At 42.2% G+C, this 24,937-nt stretch overlaps 1 protein-coding gene across 13 annotated transcripts in view; it reads left to right on the top strand.

The window, feature by feature from the left end:
- LOC121886436 (calcium/calmodulin-dependent protein kinase type II subunit gamma) overlaps positions 1 to 24,937 on the top strand; it is a 40,748-nt gene that overhangs the window by 3,177 nt on the left and 12,634 nt on the right. For 8 of the 13 annotated variants that reach the window (XM_042396405.1, XM_042396400.1, XM_042396396.1 and 5 more), the window contains exons 3-14: positions 8,619 to 8,678; positions 12,577 to 12,631; positions 12,832 to 12,897; positions 14,862 to 14,934; positions 16,268 to 16,370; positions 17,794 to 17,877; positions 18,329 to 18,423; positions 19,347 to 19,469; positions 19,650 to 19,733; positions 20,743 to 20,785; positions 21,626 to 21,688; positions 24,513 to 24,553. In XM_042396405.1, coding sequence (XP_042252339.1) covers positions 8,619 to 8,678; positions 12,577 to 12,631; positions 12,832 to 12,897; positions 14,862 to 14,934; positions 16,268 to 16,370; positions 17,794 to 17,877; positions 18,329 to 18,423; positions 19,347 to 19,469; positions 19,650 to 19,733; positions 20,743 to 20,785; positions 21,626 to 21,688; positions 24,513 to 24,553 — 890 coding nt within the window. The remainder of the gene's footprint in view (positions 1 to 8,618; positions 8,679 to 12,576; positions 12,632 to 12,831; positions 12,898 to 14,861; positions 14,935 to 16,267; positions 16,371 to 17,793; positions 17,878 to 18,328; positions 18,424 to 19,346; positions 19,470 to 19,649; positions 19,734 to 20,742; positions 20,786 to 21,625; positions 21,689 to 24,512; positions 24,554 to 24,937) is intronic. The other 5 variants (XM_042396403.1, XM_042396397.1, XM_042396402.1 and 2 more) reach the window with 1 other exon arrangement.

Raw genomic sequence — 24,937 nt, 5'->3', positions numbered from 1 at the left:
TTGCATTACTCGTGGGTCTCTGCATAGCTCCGCACCTACATGCGCACGTCTGGTGTGGCGTGCTGTGTCGTAACGATGACGTGACGCTCATGTCAGTGTGTCAGAACCTCCCCTGGCTTCAGACTGAGATACTTAATTGCTTTCTCATTTTTTTGTATCTGACAAATTAGGCCCGCACTCCTTCCTGACATTCACACACACACCTGGCTTCCTTTGTTCTCTTTTCCTGCGCTCTCTCTTTCTCTCTCTGTCTCATTACTCTGTGTCTGTCTTTCTCTCCCTCATTGCCTTTCTCTTGTCTTTCTGCAAAGGGGGATTGGTTTGTATTGAGGCTAATCCACTTATACTAAATGTATCTCATCAACCACTAAGACCCCACGGATTCCATAGGCGCCTCCCTGTTTGCCCTGTTGTTGTCTGTGTCTGATGGCATTCGTGTTGTGTGTGTGCGCGCGCGCGTGCGTGTGTGTGTGTGTGTGAAAGAGAGACAGAGAGAGCAAGGAGTTACACTAATAGAGCATGTCTGTATTGTGAGGCATCTGTGAGTGTGTTGTAATGCTGTTATTGTTCTGTCCCTGCCATCAAGTGTCCACATAGGGCAGCTCCTGGTATTAATGTCCCACCGAGGAAAAGTAAGGGCTCAGCAGAAAACTGTTGGCTCTTCACAGAAGCAGGGAGTACAATGTAGGCCTGTGTACGTGTGCGTGTTTGCCAGGGAAGAAGAAAGCCGGCCAGGAGAGGAGGAGTTTTTTTTTTTTTTTTTTTTTTTTTTTAACAGTATAGTCTTGCAAGGAGATCATTGACACTCCACACCAGGAAAGAAAGGTGAACTGAGACAGAGAAAGAGACACGATAGAGTGAGCCGAGGAAGAGGATTTTGTGCTAAGAGAAGAATTGTGGTAGGCCGTCTGGCTGACGCAACATGCACCTACATGCACACAAAACACAACGTCCACACACATAGGCAGCCAGTGCGTGAGCAGGCAGCTTGCCCGGTAGGATTTGAGTGAGTTTTTTTTAGCCTGACGGGGCGAGTGTGACCTCACGCGTGGCCTGGTGGGTAAGTCTCTCAAAGCTCTGGTAAACACTGCAGTAATCTGAGGAGGGGGGAGGGGGACGGGGAGGCAGAGAGGGAAAAGAAGGAAATGAAAGAAGGAAGGAAGTGAGGGAGGATGGGAGGTCAGGGATTGATTGTAGGTAGCTGGCTGTGGGATAGTCCTGCCTACAGGCAGTTGAGGGGCAGTTGCGAGTGGGCAGCAGGGCACACAATACCCACGCACAAAAACACCTGATTCTCACCCCTGAAAATCAAGAGTCATTAATGCTACTGTTCAGGCATCTACTTTTTAGTGGTTTGCTTTGCCAATTTTATACATTTATAACTGATGTTTATAAATGCAGCTTTTTTAGGGACTGAAGACGAGGAAGATGAAAATGAGTGATTAAAAATTCACCCAAAGAGCAAGATGCATCGAAATCAAAATATCATGAAAAGCTACTAAATGATTTGAATTTGTCCAAAACTACCCAATGAACTAAAGTCAAATCACTCAAAAGAACCGATCAAATGAAATCACATAGAAATTCTGTAAATGAGTATATTAGTAGATAAGCTTTAAATGGCATATTGCACAAAGTAGAAAAAATGTAACTTTATGCAAACAAGGGTGAAATTCAAACTCCGTAGAGATTTGCTGAAAAACCAACAAAGGGAAAAAAATGACGTAGTGGTGGGACAGAGCGTTTAGTCTTTACTTGCTGTTGATCTGTGGAGGAGATTATTGCAGTAGTTTGGAAGATCCCAAGATTGCAGACACAATCAGAAACCAAGTGCATCATGGAACAAAGCCACATATTATATAATTGTCTGATAATGTCGAAGGTTGCGTAAAAAGCAGTTTTTTTTTGCAAACAAGCAAGGTCCTCGCTAGCTTGCAAGCATTTATTACACCCACAATGCCGAGCGAGAAGTGGCAGAGGCAATGTTGTGCATTTTGTTCGCTTCTGGTGTGTCTTCACCATTAGTGTGATGCGAGTGTCAGTGCTCTGTTGAATCGCTGCTAATTGGTGAACTGAATGAATGACGTTTTTATTTTGTTGTTGATGAGTGAAGTGACTGGAATGTGGATGGCTGCTGCATTGTCTGCTGCAACACTGCGTGTGTGTGTGTGTGAGAGAGAGAGAGAGAGTCAGAGTGTGACAGACTATCCACCTTAATGCGCTGCCCTAATACTTTTCCTCCTCAAGGGCTGTTTTGTCCTACAGTATGGACCTGGAGCTGGGGCTGTATGATTGTCCCATGTTCTGCTACTCTGCAATATAATAATGTTATATATTGCTAATCAATTAACTACATTTCCACTTCAGTTCACTTGGTTCCTTGCTCACCTCCTGTCCAAAGTATCTCTTTAGTATTAATACTAAAGCACTCAGGTTTAGCAGTTGTCCCCCCTGAGTGTAGCCTAAATCCAGAGCTCTGAATTGGTGCCCCAATCTCAAATCAATCAGTCATTTAAACGGGGCTGGTGTTGCACTAATTGATGGCTATTTTTCCACGGTTGGAGAAGTAGTCGACTAATCAGAGCTTTGTAAATCAGGATTAAGAATGGGGATGTCATCTTCATATATAGGTAGCTAACTACCTACATCCATGAAAAGTGGCGACAAGCATCATAAGTTGACTTACTGAAGTAACAACTCTTTAATCAACATATTTCTTTGATCATCGTGAGAATGTTGCAACCACTGCTGCAACCTCCGTGTCGACTGAAAACGACGCCAACGGGACGGATATGTCACTTATTACTTATTGTTTAGAGCAAAACAAAATGACCCTCCTCCCAACAAGAATTCAGCCAACATGAACATGAAGTGAAATTAAATGGCGGTTCAGTGTGATTATCAGGCTACGTTGAATGTGTTTCCTGCCACTGATCAAAAACTAATTCTAGTGAACAGCGAGTGCTTCACACGGTGACCATAATGGCAACAGTTTGTGCATTTACGTTACACTGTGAAAACCCCATTTCTTACTAGGTGGACAGTTGGATGAGTACACATACTGTGTAATTTAAATGAGCATTTTGATATGTTCAACATATCTTACTGACAGATGGGTGGGTGGAACCTTTCTCCCAATGAGTCAGATACGTTACAGATATTTAGGGAGGCGCTGTCAGTAGAACTGATAACATTTGTGTGAGACATTATTGTCTAGAGTGGTTATAATCTATCTAGGGAAGGCAGTTTGCCGAAACGTTGATCTTCATCTGTTAAAATAAATTCATGTGAGTCATGAGTGTTCAGCTTTTCCACTCCACCTCACTAGAAAAGGTCTTCACGTTCCCTTAATTTCTCTAATATTACTAAAGCTGAAATAATGTCTCTCTTGGCTCCTTGGATGCTGTTGTTCAGTAACAGTCTAAGGAAGATACTAGAGTATTTTAGCAGAGGAAAATATGAAAATAAATACCTCTACCTGTTATCAAAAATTTCCTGTGTAAGTATTCGGGGTGGGTGGGTGTTACTTCTACATAAACCATTGACAAATACATCCTGAAATGTGTTAATATAGTCACTCTTTGCGCAGACTGTCATCTTAGTGTGATAAGACTAGCCATATTCCTATTGGGCAAGTTATCTGTCTGAAATATTTTTTGATTACCACCCATAATGTACTTGTAGTTTGGTCAGATTCTTGGTCTTGTTTACACATTCTTTGGTTAGATGTTTCCTGATTTAAATGATAATTTAGTTAATTTTAGACTGCGTTTTATTGTGGCAAAGCTCTTGTACAGCTGCTTTCTGTTATGACAAAATGGATCACTGATGTATTTGAGTAGTAGATTTATTTCATTAAATAGAAAAAATGGTTTAGTACTGAGGCATTTTTTCCTTCAATGTGACATATCAAGAAGTATAATTCTGGTGTTTGTTAATAAGGCAACAAGAAATCGATTAGTCAATCGACAGAAAATTAATCTGCAACTGTTTTGATAATTGAATAACCGTGTTAGTCTTTGTTAAAGTAAAAAATGCTAAACATTAGCTGGTCTCAGCTTCTGAAATGTGATTTAATGATTTTCTTTGTCATAAAACTGATTATCTTTGGATTTTAGACTTTTGGTTGGACAAATTAAGACATGATGTCAACTTTGACACCCATTTTTCACTATTTTCTAGACATTTTATAGACGAGGAGTAATTAATTAACCGAGAAAATAATTGTCAGATTAATCAAAACTGAAAAAAATCGGTTTTTATTTGTACTACAACTAGACTATCTAATGGGAAGACATCAAGTTCAACACTACTGCAGTAAGCGCGTGAAAGCAGACGGTATATAGCCAACTCTAGAAAATATCCTCATCCTCAAAACACTGTTACATTATCGATATCGAGATACAAAATAAAGTATTTGATTTTGTCAGTACTTCCCATTTCCAGTTTGGATGTAAACGTGCCCGAAACAGATTGAACTGGATACACGAGCTTTCAGTCAGATTGTCAGTGACGTAAGATAGCTGTAGGCCCGCCCCATGGCAAAGCAGATGGCCAATTAGAGAGCAGCAGGAAGTGCCAGTAATTGCCCTCCAGCCCTCTCTTTCCTGTCTTCTTCTACCACACACTCTCGCACCAACAAATAAGGAGATTGAATGAATTAGTGAGTGCTGCAGTGACACTGCACCAGGGTAGACGGCTATACACAAACACACGCACACACACACACACACACACACCGGGGAGCTGTGATCCTCTTCTAGCAAATGGACGTTCCGTGTAATCCTCCCTCCTTCTCTCTGTCTGTCTCTGTCCTGCGTCACTGGTGTAATTAGAAGGAGGTTCAGGTCTCCCTTATTCTCTGTTTTCGCTCAAATGAGGGAAATCTATACCTGCAGGGAGATGAAGAAGAAAGGCCCTGTTCACACCTGGTTTTAACATGCGTCTTGGGTGATCCAATCACAAGTGGACAGCTCTAAGTACAGGTGTGAACACACCCAAGACGCATTGAAAACGCATCGGGATCCGATCGCTCACGCCTCAATTCCACCAGGCGCGACGTTTCGGCTGCGATGCAGTTTTGTCCTGTCCTCCGCGTGGCGTCATACCCCACTGGGAACGTTTCAGAAGCGATGCCTGTACCTTGAAACACATCTGGACTCACGAGATTACACGAGAATTGCAAGATCATGTGATAATCTGTGTAACAACCATGAATATATATAAAGAGAAAAACAACCAAACAAAAGGTTACTTTGCCTGCCCGACGTTAACTGTCAACCGTTAACGTTGCTGTTGATTTGGTCATTTTTCCTTGATTTTTGTGCTTCCACCATGTCATATGAAATCTTATGATTTTCCACTTCCAAGATGAACCTTTTGTTGTCCATGGTGTCACATATCCTCTGACCGGTTGACTCCTCGCCTGGTGCCACCGGTTATGACATAATGTTGATGTAAAGTGTGATATACATTCAGGAGTCTGCACAGGGTGTTTTATTTTATTTTATAAATTGACGGGATGCTCTATGCCTTTCCTGCGTCTGACCTCCTGTCTGGCTCAATCTGCTCTCAAAAATAGACTAGGTGCATATTTTTAGCGTAGCAGAGCAGAGAGCCGCTTCTTGGGACGCTTCTGAAATGCATGTTAAAGTGCGAAACAACAAGAAGAAGCCACAACAACAGTCCAAATGGATTCTTGTGAATGAAGTACACGCGAAACACGCTGTCTGATTTCTATTTGGGCCAAAGAGTTTTTTGATTTTGCCCCTGCGCCAAGGTCTTTGCAAACTTCTTTCAATTTCCGGCAGACTAGGCACAGGAAGTGCATTGCTGCCTCGCGCCGGTTAAAAACAACAACGCATTTGGTCTTTGCAAATGGAAATAACGTACGTGATCAGACCACCCAAGACACATGTTAATGCCAGGTGTGAACAGGACCTTAGATGTGGAGAGTAGGGTTGGGCCAATGTAAAAAATTTTCAAACCGGTTTGATATGAATCCAAATACCAGACCGCACTGATAATACTGAATTTTACCACTTTTTGTCATATGTGACTCAGCCACTTCAGAGTGGAACATAATGAGAGTGTTGCGGCACCACAGTCAGGACAACTGAGTGACACATCATTTTTTATTTCTCACAACCATTCAACTTAACTTTTCTTCTTGTGCGAGGGTGCTGTGTGTCGCTTTTTGGCTGTTAAACCAGAAACACCGTGGTTACGCACAGCTATGCTATGCTAACGATGCTAGCCATGCTAACTAGCTGCCGTGCAGGCTGGTATCCGCAAGGTTGTTTTCAAAACACAACCTGCTCTCAGACTGCTTGAAACTGTAAGCAGCTCGGCCGGGTTTATCTGGGTTATTGTGAGATCTGCACTGTTAGCTCAGGTCAGCCTCCCTCCTCCAGCTCATCTTTGGCATCCAGCTGGGTGGACAGCAGCAGCAGCCAGCCCTGTCAATGTCGGAGCCTCCATGTGAGGCGCTTAGATGTCTCATAATGACCAATGTTGGTTCTGTTGGCTCGCATAAAATCAAACTGGTTTAAGCTCATACACTGGACCAGACCGGCAGAACTGAAAACCGATCCAACCCTAGTAGAGAGTTAAGCACCATGTTAGAGAACAGAAGGCAGACCATCAGAACAGCTAACTGCAGCTTTAAAACTAGACCAAGCTAGCAAGAATTTAGACAAAATAAGACTAAGAAAAGGTAGATATGATGGTCGATGACTGCAGAGAGGTGGAGGAGGGATTGGTGGCTGTTATATTTTAAAGTGACGCTGCTTTTTATAGCAACGTCCTCTTATATTCTGCCTGTACATACTGCATTGCATTTGTAGAAGAACAGTTGGGTGAGGTGATAGTTGATTGCTCAGCAACAGCATGTGAATTTTATCTGAGGCTGTTGCTGCACTGGGGAAATGAATGCAAATCTTAGTGAGGCTCCCTCTGTGTGGTGCAATCGCCATCGAGCTCTGGGGTTGAGCTGACTTCACCACAACGATAACATACACTAACACACACTGGATCATCATACTTCAGTTTCACCATGTGACCTCTGACCTCAGCCGCATGGCTGTGGTATGATTGTGCCCGCGCCCTCTTAGTGATGGGAGGGTGCAGTTAAATGTGTCATGTGGTTTACACACCCACATCTCATGCAAACACACACATACTGCTACAGGATTGAGTAAAATCCTCAAACAAGGATCTTGGGTTGGACATCTGTGTGTGTGTGTGTGTGTGTGTGTGTGTGTGTGTGTGTGTGTGTGTGTGTGTGTGTGTGTGTGTATGTTCTCGCTGCCATCCCCTCCCAACCAGAAGTGCAAACACTGCAATGTTTTATAACTGGGCTGTACACCAACCCCCTTACACACATACACGCATGCACACTGAAACTCATGCATCCATTGCAACACACAGCCTCATTAATTTTCACATACAGCTTAATTACCTTAAATAAAACCATACATGCAATCAGTAGAGCTCCGCTTAAATGCACCTTGTGACTATTATCTTTCAGAGGCAAACCCTGCCGCTTCAGCGTTTGTATTATTAATTTGTCGGCGCTATGGCCTAAAATATTTGCCCTCATGTACACAAAACTGATCTATATCTGTGATACAAATAACCTCATACCTATAAATGTTTGCGTTCACATGCCGCATCGCTCCACATAATTTGGCTTTATTTGTGACTGACGCACCAAGTTCAAACTACCAAACTACAAAAGCGATAGCAATCAGCAAGTATTCACTCGTTGTGCATTAGTCTCACACACTTTTATTTTGGACAGAGAGAATTTTCACACATATGCCATACATAGGACATTGTAAAAGTGGACATGAGTCACACAGGAAGACAGTCTCCACTGACTGAAAAGGGTGTTTTAACAATGGCGATGAGTGAACTGAAACCTCTGATAGCCTCATTAAAAAACAAACATTATGAAGGCTGCAACTAACGATTATTTTCGATGTTGATTCATCGTTTTATCTATAAAATGTAACGCCTGTTCTAATTTCCCAAAGTCAAAGGTGACTTCTTTTAAATGTATTATTTTGTCTGATCGACTGTCCAAAACACAAAGATATTCAGTTTACTATCATATAAGACAAAGAAAATAATAAAAGCTGAAACCAGCATTTTTTTGCCTCTTGTGACAATGATGAAATGATGGAATGCCAAACTGTCGAATAATCAATTTAAGAGTTCCAGCTTTAAACATTTAGAGTTTGAATTTCTCCAAATTGCAACATATTGGGCTTTTGGCCTACTGGTTAAGACACATACCATATATGTGTCTATGCTGCATGTCCTACCCTGTCTGTCTCTCTACTATCACTGTTAAAGAAAGATGAAATACCAAATACATAATATAAAACGTACAGCAGGAATATTTTAGTGATCAGCTTTTTTATATAACTGTACCACAGGAATATGGAATTATTAGTAGTATATATATTTGTTTCAGATATTATGTCCGCCCTCTACAGTAGTGATAGTTTGCTAAAGGTGGAGTTATATGTTTATCTTGTCGAGCAGTGTTTTGACGGTGTCATGATGTGATATAACTTGTCTAAACTGTGCACTTTTTTTTTTTTCCTTCTCAGACCATCAGAAGCTGGAGAGAGAGGCTCGTATCTGCCGTCTCCTGAAGCATCCCAACATAGGTGAGTTGCTGTGCCATGTGATCAAATGTATGATGCGTGGTTCTGTATTGTCGCTCGTGCTTAAAGCATAAAATCCTTCACACCATCACTGATGTGCCAACATTGGTGCAGGCATAAAATTATTTTTTATTTTATTATTATATAAAATGAATTGTGTAGCACTTTTCATACAGTAGTTGTAACTCAAGGTGCTGTACACATAAGAAAAACATTTAAAATATTTAAAGTACATCTCACCAGATTGTGGGTGTAGACTATATGATGCTGTAAGACGGGTTGAGTTCAGATGTATATGTTTATATGTTTTATTTATGGTTTCACTTAACCACAACCCATAAGATAGTTTTAATGCAGTAACTATATCAAGTTAATCATTAATGCTGAGTGTAAAACACCCCAATACAGTGTGTTTCATGTGTAAAGTTTGCATTGGCAAATGTATCCGACGCGTGTAACATGCAAAAATTGACAGGAAGTTACACTGGCACAGATCCTCTCTTCTCCAATATTTGGATAAACTGACCACATACTTTGAATCTAAATGGCTTTCTCGCCTGCGCAATATTAAAACTTAATAAAGTGACATTAACAGTCCTACAGCGAAAATTACATCAGCTTGATCTCCGCCATTGCTGTCAATTGATGCGAAATGCGTTCTGGGATACTTGGCTTCGGCCCACCGTCAGCCAACCAGCGGTGTAACTTCGTCACTCAGTCAGTCAGTGACGGACAGACACAGTTATAGGGCTGGCCTCGCTGTTGCAGTCCAGCCAAATATATTTCTAGATTATGTCACTGGTTTTGTGTTAAACACGATACTGAAACACAAAATAAGCGATCGCAGTCAGAACGAGAGGTGACAGAAGGTTATCTTCCTCTCGCCGACTATGGTGAGAACAGATCTTCGCTCTCCTCGCTAAGTTTCTGTCAGACAGATTTGTGAAAAATGTCGACTGCTTCCTTGACTCTCGGCCATTCAGATGTCACAGCCTGTAATATTGTGTCATCTGTGGAAATTCATATTGCATTGATGATTAAAAAAATAAAATACATCGTGCAGCTCTAATGGAGATGTCCAGAGGAGATGGGTGTTAAAGGGCAGAGAGGGGGAAAATGACAAAATCAATGACACCTTCCCACTGCGCTCCTTCTTATTTCTCTTTTCCTCATGTCCTAGTTTTCTGTTGGGCCCCCCAGGCACTCATTCGCCCCTCGCCTTCTTTCCCTGTTCTCTTCCCCACTCGGTATAGATTTTTCTCTCTTTCTTGTCCTTTCTCCTCTTTTTTGACACATTTTGGCATCGCCCGCATTCAAACTTTGGACAAAAGAGGGCACAAAAAAGAGACAGATGGAGAGACGAAAGCAGGAGGAGTAGGAGACAGATGGAGGGAGAGCGAGAAGATGGGAGGAGGAGGAAAGAGCAGTCGCTCTTGTTTCTTGCTGCAGGGCCATCCTACTTCATCTTATTATACAACTGATATTCATTTTACATAACGATAACTGTGGCTCCCCTGACACCAAACCTAAGCTGTATCTCAGGCCGTTGTTCTAACGCCTGGCCCCTGCTGCCTGGATCCTGCTTCGTCATTCTGTAGCTGTTTAGTTAAGTCGACAGTAGAGCTGTGATGGTTACCGCTTCACCGCAGTATCGTGGTATTATGGTGCCTACTGCATTGAGTTCATTACTGTAATCACTGCGGTATTTTTTCATATAATATTACTGGTAGCAAGAGTTTTCTTTGCAAACATTACATTTCCTAGCCTGGTCTTAAACCTCTGAATTGCTGCCCATGCCTGCATGTTTTGGTTTTTAATCAGAGATTCACATAGGTCTTGTATCGTGCTGTTTGACAACTGTTTCCCTTGTTGGAAAAACAACCAAACCAATCAGAGCTTTGTAGGAAGGTTTAAAACTGAAGAAATCATCTTTCTGTGTCAAACTCAAAAAATAGTAACAGAAAAAATTGTCACACAAATGCAGCCATGCAAGATTTTTTTTGTAAATAACATGAGAAACAGTAAGTGCTCGCCAGTCACAGCTTCTGTGTCAACTGAAAATGATGTAAAAATGACACATACATCAGTAACTACAGATTGTAGTGCTCTGCTGTAAAAATTTGTATTGCAGTATTTTTTAAGATTCAGGCAGCTTCACAGTGTAGCACTTTTTTTTTTTTTTTTTTGCATGACTGGGCCTTTATATGAGTTTATATTGGTGTATTTCCTGTCAGCAGAACATAGAATTTACATGAATTGCTTCTAAAGTTTGTGTCTGAGTCTGAATGAAAGTAAATACAGGAACTAGCCGTCTGTAGCAGCACTACGGCTAACCGCATAGAGATTTTAATCTATAGCCGGGGCAGTTTGCCGGCTAACCAAACCACCCACATATTCATCTGCGCATGCTGGTTTATTTACGTGTATTAGGCTGACTTTCACCATGCTTATAAACTAAAAAAAAACTAAGTGCGATGACAGATTATCCTGTGGACTATTATGAGGACGATCGTGAGCCGTTTCACTTTGAATGGCCAAGCGTATTTATTTGATCTGGAGTATACAGAGAGGAGATCAAATAAGTGAAAGAAGAAAAAAACAAAGAATGGAGGCAGAGAGGCAACAGGACCATCAGGAAAAACAACATACTATAACGGTTACCTCAGAAAAACTGCCGGTGTTACTTCAGTCACTACTCTCCCGAAGATTTAAGAGGAAAACTTCTCCTGCAGTCGGACCTGTCGCTGCCAGACTCGGAAAATCTAGAAGTGTCCACAGATGAGAGTAATCCCAGCTGTGTAACTACTACACGTGGATTCACAGCATTTATCAACATTGTCGTCCTGGAGATTGTTTCACTTCCACACAATCAACTGGAAGAAAAGAGCGAGGCCAGCTGGATCAAATGTTCAGCTCCACATGGTAAGAAAAATGTGATTACAACACCCAACTGTGTGAAGAATTACAGTATGTAAGTCTATCATCCAGCAGTTGTCCATGAAAACTGCTCAGCGTGTAGCTCGTCATTTTATCTTTGCCATTTGGAAACTCGCAGACATGAACCGTTTTATTTAATCCGCTAAGTTACTGCTTCTCTAACACGAACAGACGCCGAACCATCCACAGCCTCAGACGTAAACAAACCGACGTGCAAACTGCCCCAGATGAAGTTCCATATGCAGTTAGCCATAATGCTGCTACATGTGGCTGGTCCCTGTGTTTACTGCCTAGATAAATATCCCTACATTAATATTTTGGACACTTTTTTCTCAGTGAATACATTTGAATATTGCAGGAAGGACTGGTAAAAGAAGAAACAGCCATAATGAGTTGATTGATGAAGGTGTGCATGTAACAGGCATTCGCAGGAACATAAAACCTCCAGTACGTCACTAAGGTTCCTCTCGTATGGAATATCGCTCATGTCATGTGCCGCATCATAAACCACAATCCCCGCCGCTCACAAGTTGGCCGCAGCGCCGCTACGCCGAACTGTATAGAAATTTGTCATATTAGGGGTGTTTTTGTTTTAAAGATGAATTTTGAAAAACTACTTGTCCCCGAGTAAAACTCCCAGCATCATCACTCAGTTTCAGTAATCATAGCATGTGTGTGTGAGGGTTTTAATTAAATGGTGGTTAACCACCTAACCACTGGCTGCGCTGTCATATCACCATAGTGAGGGGAAAAAAATCAATACATCACAGCCATAATTGATAGTGATTTCTCCAATTCTGCCTTGGTTCATTTCTCTCTTCAGTTATTTTTATTTTTTCTTCGTTCTAGCCTTCATTTATGGGGCGTTTTTTAACCGTCAACAACTACAATTTCTTATTTCTGTTAACTGTGACTCCAGTATTTACATATATCTCTGTCTCACTGCTCACCGTCTCTCTTGCAGTGAGACTCCATGACAGCATTTCAGAGGAAGGTTTTCATTACCTAGTCTTTGACCTGTGAGTATATTCTGTGTACACACACACACACACACACACACATACACACGCTGTGACATTTTATCCATGTGCGTGACTGCAGTTTGTTTGTGTATGCTAACAACTTCTCTCTCTCTCTGACCTCTCTCTCTCTCTCTGCTCCTTTCTTTCCTTCTTTCTTCCTTTCTTTCCTTCTTTCCATACTTCTCTCCGCCTCCCAGGGTGACAGGAGGAGAGCTTTTTGAAGATATTGTAGCCAGGGAGTACTACAGTGAGGCTGATGCCAGGTAAGCACCCCGTATGTCGCTAAAACATACATGCGCACACACTCTGCTGCAGACGCACAGAGTAACTCCATTAAATATATGAATCCTGGCTCTCATTCTTTGAGCATAAACACACACACAGTGGTGGATATAATTGGTTTGTTTATATTCTTGTCAGCAAATGCAACCCCCCCCACCCCCACCGACAAGTGCATCAATATACTTGTCTCTCATTTGCCATCCTTGTACGTTTCACATGCGTCACTCTCCATCCTCGCTCTACATTTAAGGAGCGCCGAAACTATTAGTTGATTACTCAAATCAGTCAATCGGCAGTCAATAAATCACCAACAATCTTGAGAATCAGTTGATCGATAGTGTCATTTATATTAAAAATATTGGTTTTGCCCTCTCAAACGTGAAGATTTGCTGCTTTTCTCTGTTTTATTTCAAATCGAGTGTCTTTAAGATTCGGGTCGTTCACCGGACAAAACAAGAATTGAAGATGTCACCTTGGCCTCTGTGAAATTGTATCGGGCATTTTTCACTATTTCCTGACATTTTCTTGACATTGTGACATTTAAGCTTTCTCTTCTTCCTCGCTACTTCCTCCTTCTCCAGTTCCCGTTCTTTCTTCTTTTTTTTTTTTTTTTTCCCTGTGGCTGTGTGGTGTGCAGCTTATGGAGTCTGTTGTACAATTGGATTAGGGGTCTTTGTCTGTTCATGCACACTGGGGGGGCTTTAGAAACACAGAAACCTCCCCCCCGCACACACACACACACACACAGACGCACACAAACCAAGCCACGTGGATTAAGCCTCAGCCACACTTTCTCTAGCTTGGCCCGACCTTCGACCCATTAACCTTTTCCAGAGACGTGACACGAACATGAGCCTGAAACGGTGGAATCATGGAGCCTGACACCACAGTGCGTAGGACATTAATAAGGTGGTTGGATACTGGCTTGTAGGAAAATTTTTTACAAGACCCATCATGAGCCAACACACTCACCAGGCTAGTGTGAAAACATTCTCACCAGCCAGAATTGAGAAATAATGGCAATGGTATTGATGGCAGCTGAATTGACGCCCCCATTATTAAAATTGCTACTGGGACAGAGATTTATTGACTCTGTGGTGTACGCCTCCCACACAAGTTCCTCAGTATTGATTGTTTAAACTACAGTGCCTGTATTATGCTTTTGAAAAGGAATAGTCATTGTATAGTAAACGTTTGTTATGCAACTTACAATTAAATTCAACATCCATTGGCTTCAAATGATTTTTCTCTTCTGTTTTTACATGCTTTTATGCATCCTAATAGGTCTGCAACTGATTTTCATTATCAATTAATCTACTGATTGTTTTCTCCATCTCATTTTTTTGATCTATAAAATTATAGAGTATAGATATGAAAAACGCCCGTAACAATTTAAAGAAGTCCAAAGTAACATCTTCATATTGCTTTTTGTCCGACCAACAGCTCAAAACCCAAAGATACTCATTTAACAATGATCTAAAACAGAGAAAAGCAGCAAATCCTCACAATTAAGAAGCTGTAACTATGTGCTGTTTAAGCCACTTTCTAAGCAAAAATGCCAAATGAATAATTCATTAAAATAGTCGAACCAATTAATTTGTTTCAGCTCTTCATTTTTCATTTTAAAGGTTTGTTTTTTTTACCCACTATGTGCATATATACAAGTTGTCTGAAGCAGCATTTGATCAATCCAACCTTTTAACAGCACTTAAAACGTGACAGAACAACAGTTCTAGTTTCATAGTGTTATAATTTTGTGAACAAGAGTGATACCAGGTTTTTCTTCCTGATAATAGCTTAAAAAAAATGTTGAAATGAAATGCATCAGTTTTGTAACCAGACCATGCACACTGACAAATGATGTGTGTATGTGAAGTTTTCTGTGATGAAAGGGCAGCGACTGACACATCTTTCTTTCCGTTTGTCCCCTTTTCTCTCTCCATAGTCATTGCATTAGTCAGATCTTGGAGAGTGTCAATCATATCCACCAGCATGATATTGTGCACAGAGACCTCAAGGTGAGTGGCTGCCCGTTACCGTGACAACCACACACTCACACACCTCTGCTCGTGGCCATGGCAACACAGAGATGGCTCTCGGTTGCTCCATCTCTCTGTCTCTCTGTCTCTCTCTCTCTCTCTCTCTCTGTCTCTCTTTTTCTCTCTATCTGTCTGTCTCTCTCTCTCTCTCTCTCTCTCTCTCTCTCTTCCTCTGCATTTCTGCTGCCATCTCTTTTATTTTTCCCCTGCATCCCTCTGTCATCCACTGTTTTACCCTCTACTCCTCTATCTGTTCTCAGATCTGTCAGCTTGTCTGTCCTTGACAGATCTCTTTGTGTGTGTGTGTGTGTGTGTGTGTGTGTGTGTGTGTGTCTGTATATGTGAACATGCACACACGTGTATGAATGCTCATGTTGAGCACAGAGATGGTGAGTCATGATCACGTGGAAGAGTTTGTCTATCACCTATGGCAAGGAAAAGACAAGGACTCAAACACCACACACACACACACATGCACACACAGAGACACACAATTTTGTGCTGTCGTGAAGGGGGTCTATTATGAGAGAGGAGGTGAAGGCATAGATGAACCTCGGGAGTTGCCAGGACAACCCATTTGACATCACACCACCCATGGAACAGCAGGGGAGGGGCTTGAGTTGTCCCAAATTGCTGATAGGCTCAAATGCAAAGAGTAGAGGAAGAGAGCTTCTCCGCTACCTCCAGTTTTCTACTTAACCTGGTTTAATAGGTTTGGACAATAATGATATGTATTAAATTGTACCTTTTTCAAGCAGAGACCGCAACGTGTGGAAAAAACAATCTCAAGGGATGTCTCAGACGTGTGTGGGCGGCTTTTGTATGTGTATGTGTGCGCTCTGTGTCGGAGAATAACGCTATTACCTCCAGCGCTGCCTGTCTGATTTGTTGGCCTTTTATCCTGAGTGGGCTTTTACTGCGGCCCTTTATGTCTTACTGCCCAAACAACGGCCATTTAGAACGCTGCCACACACGCTGCCTCTTGCTAAGTACACTTTCCATTTAGCATGCAGTCTGCAGCGCTGCCTAAATGACTCCCGAGTGGTTTCTATGGCTACGAACCCATGCCCATATAAGGTGTTGTGGAGATTCTCAACCACCCATCCTCTCTCTAGTTCTTCCGTCTCTCCATCGCTTTCTCACACCTTTACCCCACCCCCACACAAGCCGCGTTGAATACGTCAAATATAAATATTTCTGAGAAGGAGCTTTACTGAAGAGTGCCTGTCACAATCTGTCTCTCACTGTCTTGATCTCTTGTCCTACATTCTGCTTCACCGTGTGTATGTGTGTGTATGTGTGTTTGTCTTAGCCTGAGAACCTGTTATTGGCCAGTAAGATGAAGGGAGCTGCAGTGAAGCTGGCAGACTTTGGCCTTGCTATTGAAGTGCAGGGAGAACAGCAGGCTTGGTTTGGTAAGAAAACACAAACAGTGACACACACATCAAAGACATACTATGCAGGAATTGTCGGATTAGTCGGCATTTGTAAACACAACATTCAAAGTTGGCCCCTCCTCCCCGGCTCAACGACACCAGAGCGAGAGAGAGCAGCAGTGCAGAGCAGGAGTGGCACTAATGAGAACAAAGTAGTGAATCAGATGAATAAAAAGTTATTTTCTGATTGTTTCCCGGTGGTTTTACTCTAAAGTACAAATAAAGATGCCCACACCTGTGTGTAGCTGAGCCCCCCCCCCTCTGTCAGTCAAACAGACAGAGAGCAGAGGAGAGAGGCGGAGACAGTGATGTAACTTGGTCGCTAGTCCCAACCTCACACTCTGTGCGCTGTTATTGGCTGGGGGTTACACATCCACTGCCCAAAGGCTGACACCCAGAAACGTCCTAAATACACCGCCACACACTTCTATCGGGTCATAGGTGATGATTGAGTAGTCTATACATTGTTTTTTTCAGGAAAATCCTGCATAGTATCCCTTTAAACATGCTTGACCATTACATGATCTGATATTTCGTCTAGGTGTTTAGCACTGGAGAGTTTTCACACTTCAGCATATGAATCACTACTGAATGGGTTTCTCTTTCATATGTCTGGATAGATGTTAAGCACTGAATAGTCTCTATACTTAAGTATGTGAATCACTGCTGAATAAACCCTCTTTCATAAAGGCCTATATAGATACATATTTGCCCGCCAACTTGGAAGCCCATAAAACATTTGTGTGAGCATTGCTTAAAGTTGCAGCATGTAGGATTTAGTTGCATCTAGCGGTGAGGTTGCATATTGCAACCAACTGAATACCCCTCGCCCTCACCCTCCCCTTCCAAGTATGTAAGAGAACCTACAGTGGCTGCTAAAAACACGAACACGAGCCAGTGATTGGTTTGTCCATTTTGGGCTACTGTAGAAACACGGCGGTGCAACATAGCGAGCTCTGTGGAAGACGACCCGATCCCTGTGTAGACATAAAGGGCTCATTCTAAGATAACGAAAACACGATTCTTATATTCAGGTGATTATACACTAAATAAAACATATTTACGGATATTATTCCATTTCTGCCAAGTCTGTTCCGCTAGATGCCACTAAATTCTACACACTGCACCTTTAAGAGGCTCACAGACACATTCCAGTTCATGCTTAGGTCATTGTGTCTTGGCAAAGAGCCGAGCTGCGAACATTTGGCTGACTTTCCAGCGGGGACGAGATGATTAATGGGCATTTGCTTGTGACTCTACACTGTCATAATCTGGTCTTGCATTGGAGTCCAACAGGTCAATGTCGTCTGAACCATTCACATAACTGCACAAAAATAGCCCTCATCAGAAATGTAATAAAAGACATTGGTTAATTGTGTCATCTGGTTTTCCTGTCCGGCAGGGTTTGCGGGCACCCCTGGCTATCTCTCTCCTGAGGTCCTAAGGAAGGACCCCTATGGCAAGCCTGTGGACATTTGGGCTTGTGGTGAGTCTTGAGCCTCACCTTTGGGCAATTAACCTGTTTTCAATCAGCATTTTACTCTACATTGGTGGGAAACAAACACCAGATTCTGTCTATGTCTTGTCTTCAATCAAATTAACCAATTTGACAGGATGATTTTTGAAAACCTCCAACCTATAGCAGAGTGAAGACTAACAGAAAGTGTTGAAATAACCTGGACATTACAAGTAAAACATGTTTCGATGTTTGTTCTTGAATTGCTGTCGCACTGTCTTGTATTTGATTTATTATACTCTTCTGTATGCGTTACTTGTTGCTGTGTGAATTTGAATGTACAGCACATTTAGTTCGCTTGTAATGAAATGTGCCATATAGATAAAATAGCTTTGCCTTGTCTAATTTGAATGGAAATGAATGCAAGTTATTGTAACATGATCTCTTTCTCATTCTCCTTTCCCCACTTGTTTTCTGTCAGGCGTTATTCTCTATATATTGTTAGTTGGATATCCTCCATTCTGGGATGAAGATCAACACAAACTCTATCAGCAGATCAAAGCTGGGGCATACGATGTAAGTGTGTGTGTGTGTCTGGGAGTCTGACTTATCCTACTTTCAGGGACACATTTCAGACTAAAGACCAGTTAATTGGGGGCGTCTTGTCCAATGGGGGATAAAAGCCATGTCCCCAATTGGTAAAAAGCTGAGTTCAGTGGTTAAGGTTAGCATAAGGGTTAGGTTAAGGCAAGTAATGGTTAGGGTAAGTCTATAGGAAATGAATGTAAGTCTGTTATGTCCCCAGAAGTGACCTAAGTAAAAGTAAGTGTGTGTGTGTGTGTGTGTGTGTGAGGTGTATATTTGTAAAGGGTGCAGTGCAGGGTTTTGCTAAGCAGTTTTTGAATGTTTAATAGTGTCCAATTGAGAGCTGGTCCAAAGCTATTGATCCTATCAGAGCCTCCCTGACGCATTGCAGAGGGGTGTGTGTGTGTGTATGTGTGTGTGTGTGTGTGTGTGTGTGTGTGTGTGAGAGAGAGAGAGAGAGAGAGAAAGAGAGAGAGACAGAGAATCAGAGAAGGGGTATCCTTCCTTCTCAGTCTGTGATAATCAAGTCACGTTGCAGTTTCCAGAGGGAAGGAAAGTCTTAGGCAACCTGTTTGTAGTGAATAAGCTCATAATAAAAGAAAGTTTAAAGACCAGGCGCAGATGCATTTGTTAATCCCCCCAAAATTTGCAGTTTTGTTTTCATATCAGCCCAAATTTGAGAAATTAACTAAATACCTGGTGCCCAGATGGTGTGGATTAGCCAGAACCATGCAGACTTCTAACTAGTCCTTCATGAAGATGTCTGTGAAGATTGTCATCTCGGTCATGGTTATGCAAGGAGCCTCGAAGTATCGACCTAATATCTTTCAAGTATCTTCAACCAAGTCCGGTTGCCCTCGGTTCAACCCTCTTTGGATAGTCCTTCAGGACTTGTTTCTCCCTCTTTTCCACAGTTCCCCTCCCCAGAGTGGGACACAGTGACTCCTGAGGCAAAGAACCTGATTAACCAGATGTTGACCATCAACCCAGCTAAGAGAATCACTGCTGAACAGGCCCTCAAACACCCATGGGTCTGCGTAAGTATTCAATCAAATTACAAAATTACCAAAGAAGGCGCTGATATAGAAAGTGTGCATAAGTAGTCACTCAACCTACCTTGATAATTACTATATTAAAGCCTTCAAACATTCAGCACAAGATTCATGCATACACTTAGAGTTTGTAATGTGTGTAATTCTTGTTTTGTCTTCCTACAGCATCGTTCTACAGTGGCATCCATGATGCACAGACAGGAGACTGTGGAGTGTCTCCGCAAGTTCAATGCTCGCCGAAAACTCAAGGTACTTATTCTAAATTTTGATTTGCCATCTTTCTATATGTCCATCCCTCTTGATTTATTCACTGCTTCACCTTTAGCTACTGTCCAGTAAATTACTACTTATTTTGTTGTGTCTTCCTTTCATCGTGTTAGAAGTTCTCCTTGCTTATCCTCGGCCCTCCATCTTTATGAACTTGTCGAACAAAATCATGTGCAATCCTTTGGTGAAATTTGAAAACAACCATTTGAAAACATACATCACATATACAGAAGCTCTGTGTATAGTTTAAAAATAGATTAAGTGTTAAGTATTAAGCTTTGTAATGTATGTTGCAGTTGGGGTTACCAAAAGCAAGTACCAAAGTACCAAAAGCTGGCATCAGATATCTGGTCAATTATGTGTGTTTATTTTTTTGATCAGATGGTTCCTGATGTAATCAAAATTTTACCAATTTTATTTACCCAAGGTTTCTTTATATGGCTGCTTGTTTTGATACAGCTTTTGTTTATTGAAAAAATGGTTTCATAGAAAAAAAACATGTTGTTTTGGGATCATATTTGCATCCGTGTTGAAAAATGTCAAACGATACCCGCCTCTAGTTGCTGTAGTTTGCATTCACAGCCATACATGCTAACCAATGGATGAAGTATCAGCTGTTCTGTTTTGTCACATCATTTAAATTAATTTGCATAGAAGACTGCATCATGGGACTTGGAGATGTGAAGATTTACAGTTAATTGTGCATCTGCCCAATAAAACAACATGCACAGCCTTTTAATAATTATATACTGTTTGACAAAGAACAAAAGAACGTTCAGCCTTGGCTGAATTTGGCTGTTAAAGACAACAGCACTGTGGTGGAGGCACCACTGTTATAATAGCAGAAAGATAAAAATTCTATTGTCCCATTAGAAATGAATATAGAGCAGTGAGCCCAGAAGACATACTGAAATCCTGTTAAATAAAACAATTCTCCCAGCACTCATTATACCTCCCTCACTTCTCTCTCCTCCTTCCTCTCCTCCTCCAGGGAGCCATTCTCACCACCATGCTGGTGTCCAGAAACTTCTCAGGTGGGTGTGCCCTCCACCCTCCGCCTCCCACGCAGCACATGCAGAGGGAGAGGAGGAAGGAGAGTGGATAGAGTCCTCTGCACCTCTTTTAACCCCCCCCTCACCACACACACACACACACACACACACACACACACACACACACACACTCACCCACTCATCTTCAAAATAACAATATATTTTTATGTGTGCACAGGAGTTTGCTTGCTTACAACATTAAAACTGATTTGAGACATGAAGCTCCTTTGAGTCATGGTAGAAATAATGTATTGATAATGAGTGAGCAGCCTTAATTGTGATATTCTGTCATTTACTGTACCAGACTATATGTGGGCGTCAGTTTCGTCCTTGTCCATGCTAATATATTTCTCCCTGTGTGTTTGTGTGTGTCTGTTTGTGTGTGTATGTATGAGTTTGTGTGTGTGTGTGTGTGTCCTTCTTTTCTGCTGCCCATGGAGCGTTTGCATGTTTGAGAGAGGGAAGCCTAGACTTAAATGAGATTTTTATGTTGGGGGCAAGTGTGGTGTTATAAAAACAGGTGACTGCTAAGATTCTGTGTTTTTTTTATCTCAGCCTGCTGAGAGTGACTTGTTTTCGCTGAAGCCTTGTTCCCAGCCTCTAAGTAATTGGTCAGTCGATGGTTAATGATTTCGACCCTAGGCCTAGGAAACCACAGGGGTGCACGTCTTTGCTTTTAGCCCATTTCTATCAAACTGTGTGATATATCTGGGCTGTGTAGCCAGCACACCCTGTAGCTTTCTAGGCCCACGGTTGAACAGCGTGAGATAGACCTGAATAATTTGCATAGCCCCTCCCAACTGTAGCATTTCTGTCCAATAGTGGGCCGGCAGCATACCAACTCTGCTGCTGCCGCCTCCTCCACGGCCTCACTGGCTCAGGAAGGTACGTCCCAGAGACACGCCCATCCACTTCCTCTCTACACACACAGCTACTTCTTTGGTTCATAGTACAGGGTGGGCCCTCATTAGCACACCCAAAATTCCTGCATGCAGCCTCTGCCAGCATCTTCATCAACATTCACACACATGCATGCACACTCATACAAATTTTGTTCATTTAGGGTCTCACGAATGTGTGTTGTCTTTGCTGTAATGCAAAGACATTAGATTGTATGCACACAGTCGTCATCAGCATCACTTAATGGTAATCAATTCAATTCAACCTCGCACTCCAAAGTGCTTTTTACATTTACACCTCACCATCGCTCAGGCTCAACCTTGTAACCTCCATTTCATCTCCCAAATTAATTAAGTCGTCACTTCTAGCAAGCTCCATCCTGACCTCCAACTGACCCCATACGCCCTTGTGCTCTCTCTGAGTGAGGATGGGCACAGGGCGGACTGGGGCAGGGGATGAGGAGGGGCATGTATCCTGGGGGCGGGAAACTGACACTGCAGGGGGCCGGCAAGAGCTGGGTTGGCGTGCTGCCATCGTCAGACCTGGGTTTGGTGGGAGGGGGAAAGGCGGATGTTGAGGAGTCGGAGAGGGAGAGGTTTGGACTGAGACGGAGGATGGGAGTGCTGCCTTCGGTCCTGCTACCGGAGTCAACTGTTGAAACAATCACGATTGTGCAGCCTTCCTGATGAATCCCACGAGGTTAAAGGCATCCCTCGTCTCATCTCCCCCTCCTCAGGTCTGTTTTAGTACTTTTCAAAAAAGCATCCGTGCCTCCTCAAAGGAATGCCACAGGCCAACGTAGCAGCAAACCTTTCGCCACGTTCGTAAAATACCAAGTGACATAGTCCATCACTTACTGGAGGAGCGAATACCTTTTTTGAAAGTACTAAAATCAGGCTATGCTCTCATCCTGCCGGGTGGTGGCGGGTGGTGAAGGTCGGCGATTCCGAAGGTGGCTCCATGGATTCAGTACATTAGAAACAGACAGTGTAGAGCAGACTGGGTTCTCTGTCACCTTTTCAGACGTGAGAATCTTCTTTGCTCTATAGTGTAAATTAATCTCCATAATAAGTAGGATATTTGTGTAGGCAGAATAAAGGTCAAATATAAAAGGGGAAATTACCTCAGTGGAAGGTGTTACTCCTGTTATGTGTGATTGGTGCGCTGAGATTCGGGGTGTTTGTGGTGGTTTGATTGTCAGCTAGAGCCCTCCGATTGCGGGCTTCTTCACTGAGACTGGACCAAGTTGCCTGTTTGTAAGTTTTTTGTGAATATCATGTGTGACATCATCGCTCCAGACTGGACTCATCAGCCCTCCTCCTCCTCCTTTGTAATCGTCCAGCTGTAATTTTTTTTAGCTTTTGGTCCTCTGATGATGTCACTCATCACTGTAAAATCTTAGCACTTAATACTGTAACTGCTTCCTTGCACCTTTTTTTAGTAAAAGATAATGGCTGAAACAAGGCTTGGCAGTTTGCTCATGATGTTCCCTTTTAATTATATTATAGCAAAAATGTGACAGAAGTGTGTGTTTGAGGCATTCCTGTATGTTTTTAGAAAGGTGTTTGCCTTGCTGCCTTTCGCATGTGGGTGTCCTGTGTGGTTATATTTCATAAAAAAATGTTCACAGGAGGCGCACCTTCATATGCTTTTAATCCATCTTTCCCTCTTCATCACTAAGCTGGTATTGCTTGAGTGGTGTAGCCCTCTCACTGTGGGGTCATCTCGACTTTACTTATCCTGTCATGTGGAATCGGTGATCATTCTTTGGAGGAGCAAGAGGGAAGGGTGTATTTAGAGAGCATGTGAACGTGGTGGTCCCATGCTGTCACTATTGGCACCCTGATGGCTGTCTGGTAGAAGTGAAGAGCAGATGTTTGCGCTCTAAACAATCAGCTCTCCTTTCCCTGGTTGTGGAAGGAATTTTTTTTCTTTATTTTCTTTATTTTATTTTTTATTTTTTCTTTGGATGCTGCATGGCCAGGCCAAGATAGAACCTGCATATCGACGCAACAGCCAAGATTATTGAGCATGAGTTGTCTCTTGATATTGTTTGCTGCCTTAAACGCTGTGCCCCTTATCTCCTCTCTGTTGTATTGAAATACTAAGCCCTCTCTCTCAATCTTCCCCCCCCCTTCCCCTCTTTCCCTCTCCCATTTCTTATTGGAAGGTAAGAAACACAAGATAAGATTTTTGGAACCTGTGTGTGTGTGTATGTGTGTGTTTTTGTCAGTAAAAAAAAAAAAAGAGACAAGGAAACAACAGACAGTTGAGAGCTTTAGACTGAGTAGAGAAGTGACTGGGGCCCTTAAAGGAAATCAATGATTTACATTAACCTAACTCATTGCCATCAGTCCTGGCGGCAGTTTGAGTCTGACCATCACTCTCTTTTTAGGTCTGCTAGGGTCTTCCAGACAGGAAATGGATTGAGGAAGTTTACTTTGCTCTCAGGTTTCTCTTTTATCCCCAGGTGGCAATGAATGGATTATGATCTGAATGGGTTTTGCAGAGTGTAGCAAACTGTACAGCCAAGGGGAAAAATGCCCAAGAAATCCATTAAAATGCATGTTACTCTCTCTGGCAACATCTAAGCTTACGTTGTCATAAAGGCTCAGGATTTGGGATTTCATAGATCTGACGAATTGTAGATCCGGATTTTTGCTAAATTTGCAGATTTGAATAAAAAAAAGCTGAAAAAGAACTGGGTGGATTGGCATGGATGCTCTAGTCAAACGTGAAACTCAGTTTTCTGCCTGTTTCTCTCCCTTTCTATCATCTTTTTTTTATTTTTTTTATTTTTTTTTTACAGCATGCAAAAGTTTACTCAACAAGAAGTCAGATTCCGCTAAGGTAAGGTTGTCTCATCACCTCTCTGCCCTCTTTTGTTTTCCTACATTGTGTTCTGTCTCTTCTGTTAGCTGACCCCCTTTTTTCTGCCTTCTGTTCCTTTTCTGTGCCTCTCACTGTCTCTCTCTCTGCCCTAGCTCACTTTCTCTTCCTTGTATTATGTTGAGCAATATCTTTTTCATCCAGAAATGATTTATTTCAAGGTTCCAGATTTCTGTTTTTTTTTGGCTAAAAACTTCCTAGGGGGTTATGCTTTACCTCCAGGGTTTCTCAATCTTTTGTGGCCTGTTTATAGAACCCCCAGATTCCTCTAGTCCCATCCACAAGTTTGAGAAACTCTATTTGCTTCCAGTCTTTAGTTCCAGTCACACCCCTGTTTATAATTAT

Source organism: Thunnus maccoyii, chromosome 20 (genome assembly GCF_910596095.1).
Source record: "Thunnus maccoyii chromosome 20, fThuMac1.1, whole genome shotgun sequence".
Taxonomy (NCBI): Eukaryota; Metazoa; Chordata; class Actinopteri; order Scombriformes; family Scombridae; genus Thunnus; species Thunnus maccoyii.
The sequence above is the reverse complement of the archived record's forward strand: the minus strand, read 5'-3'. Positions and strand labels throughout refer to the sequence as shown.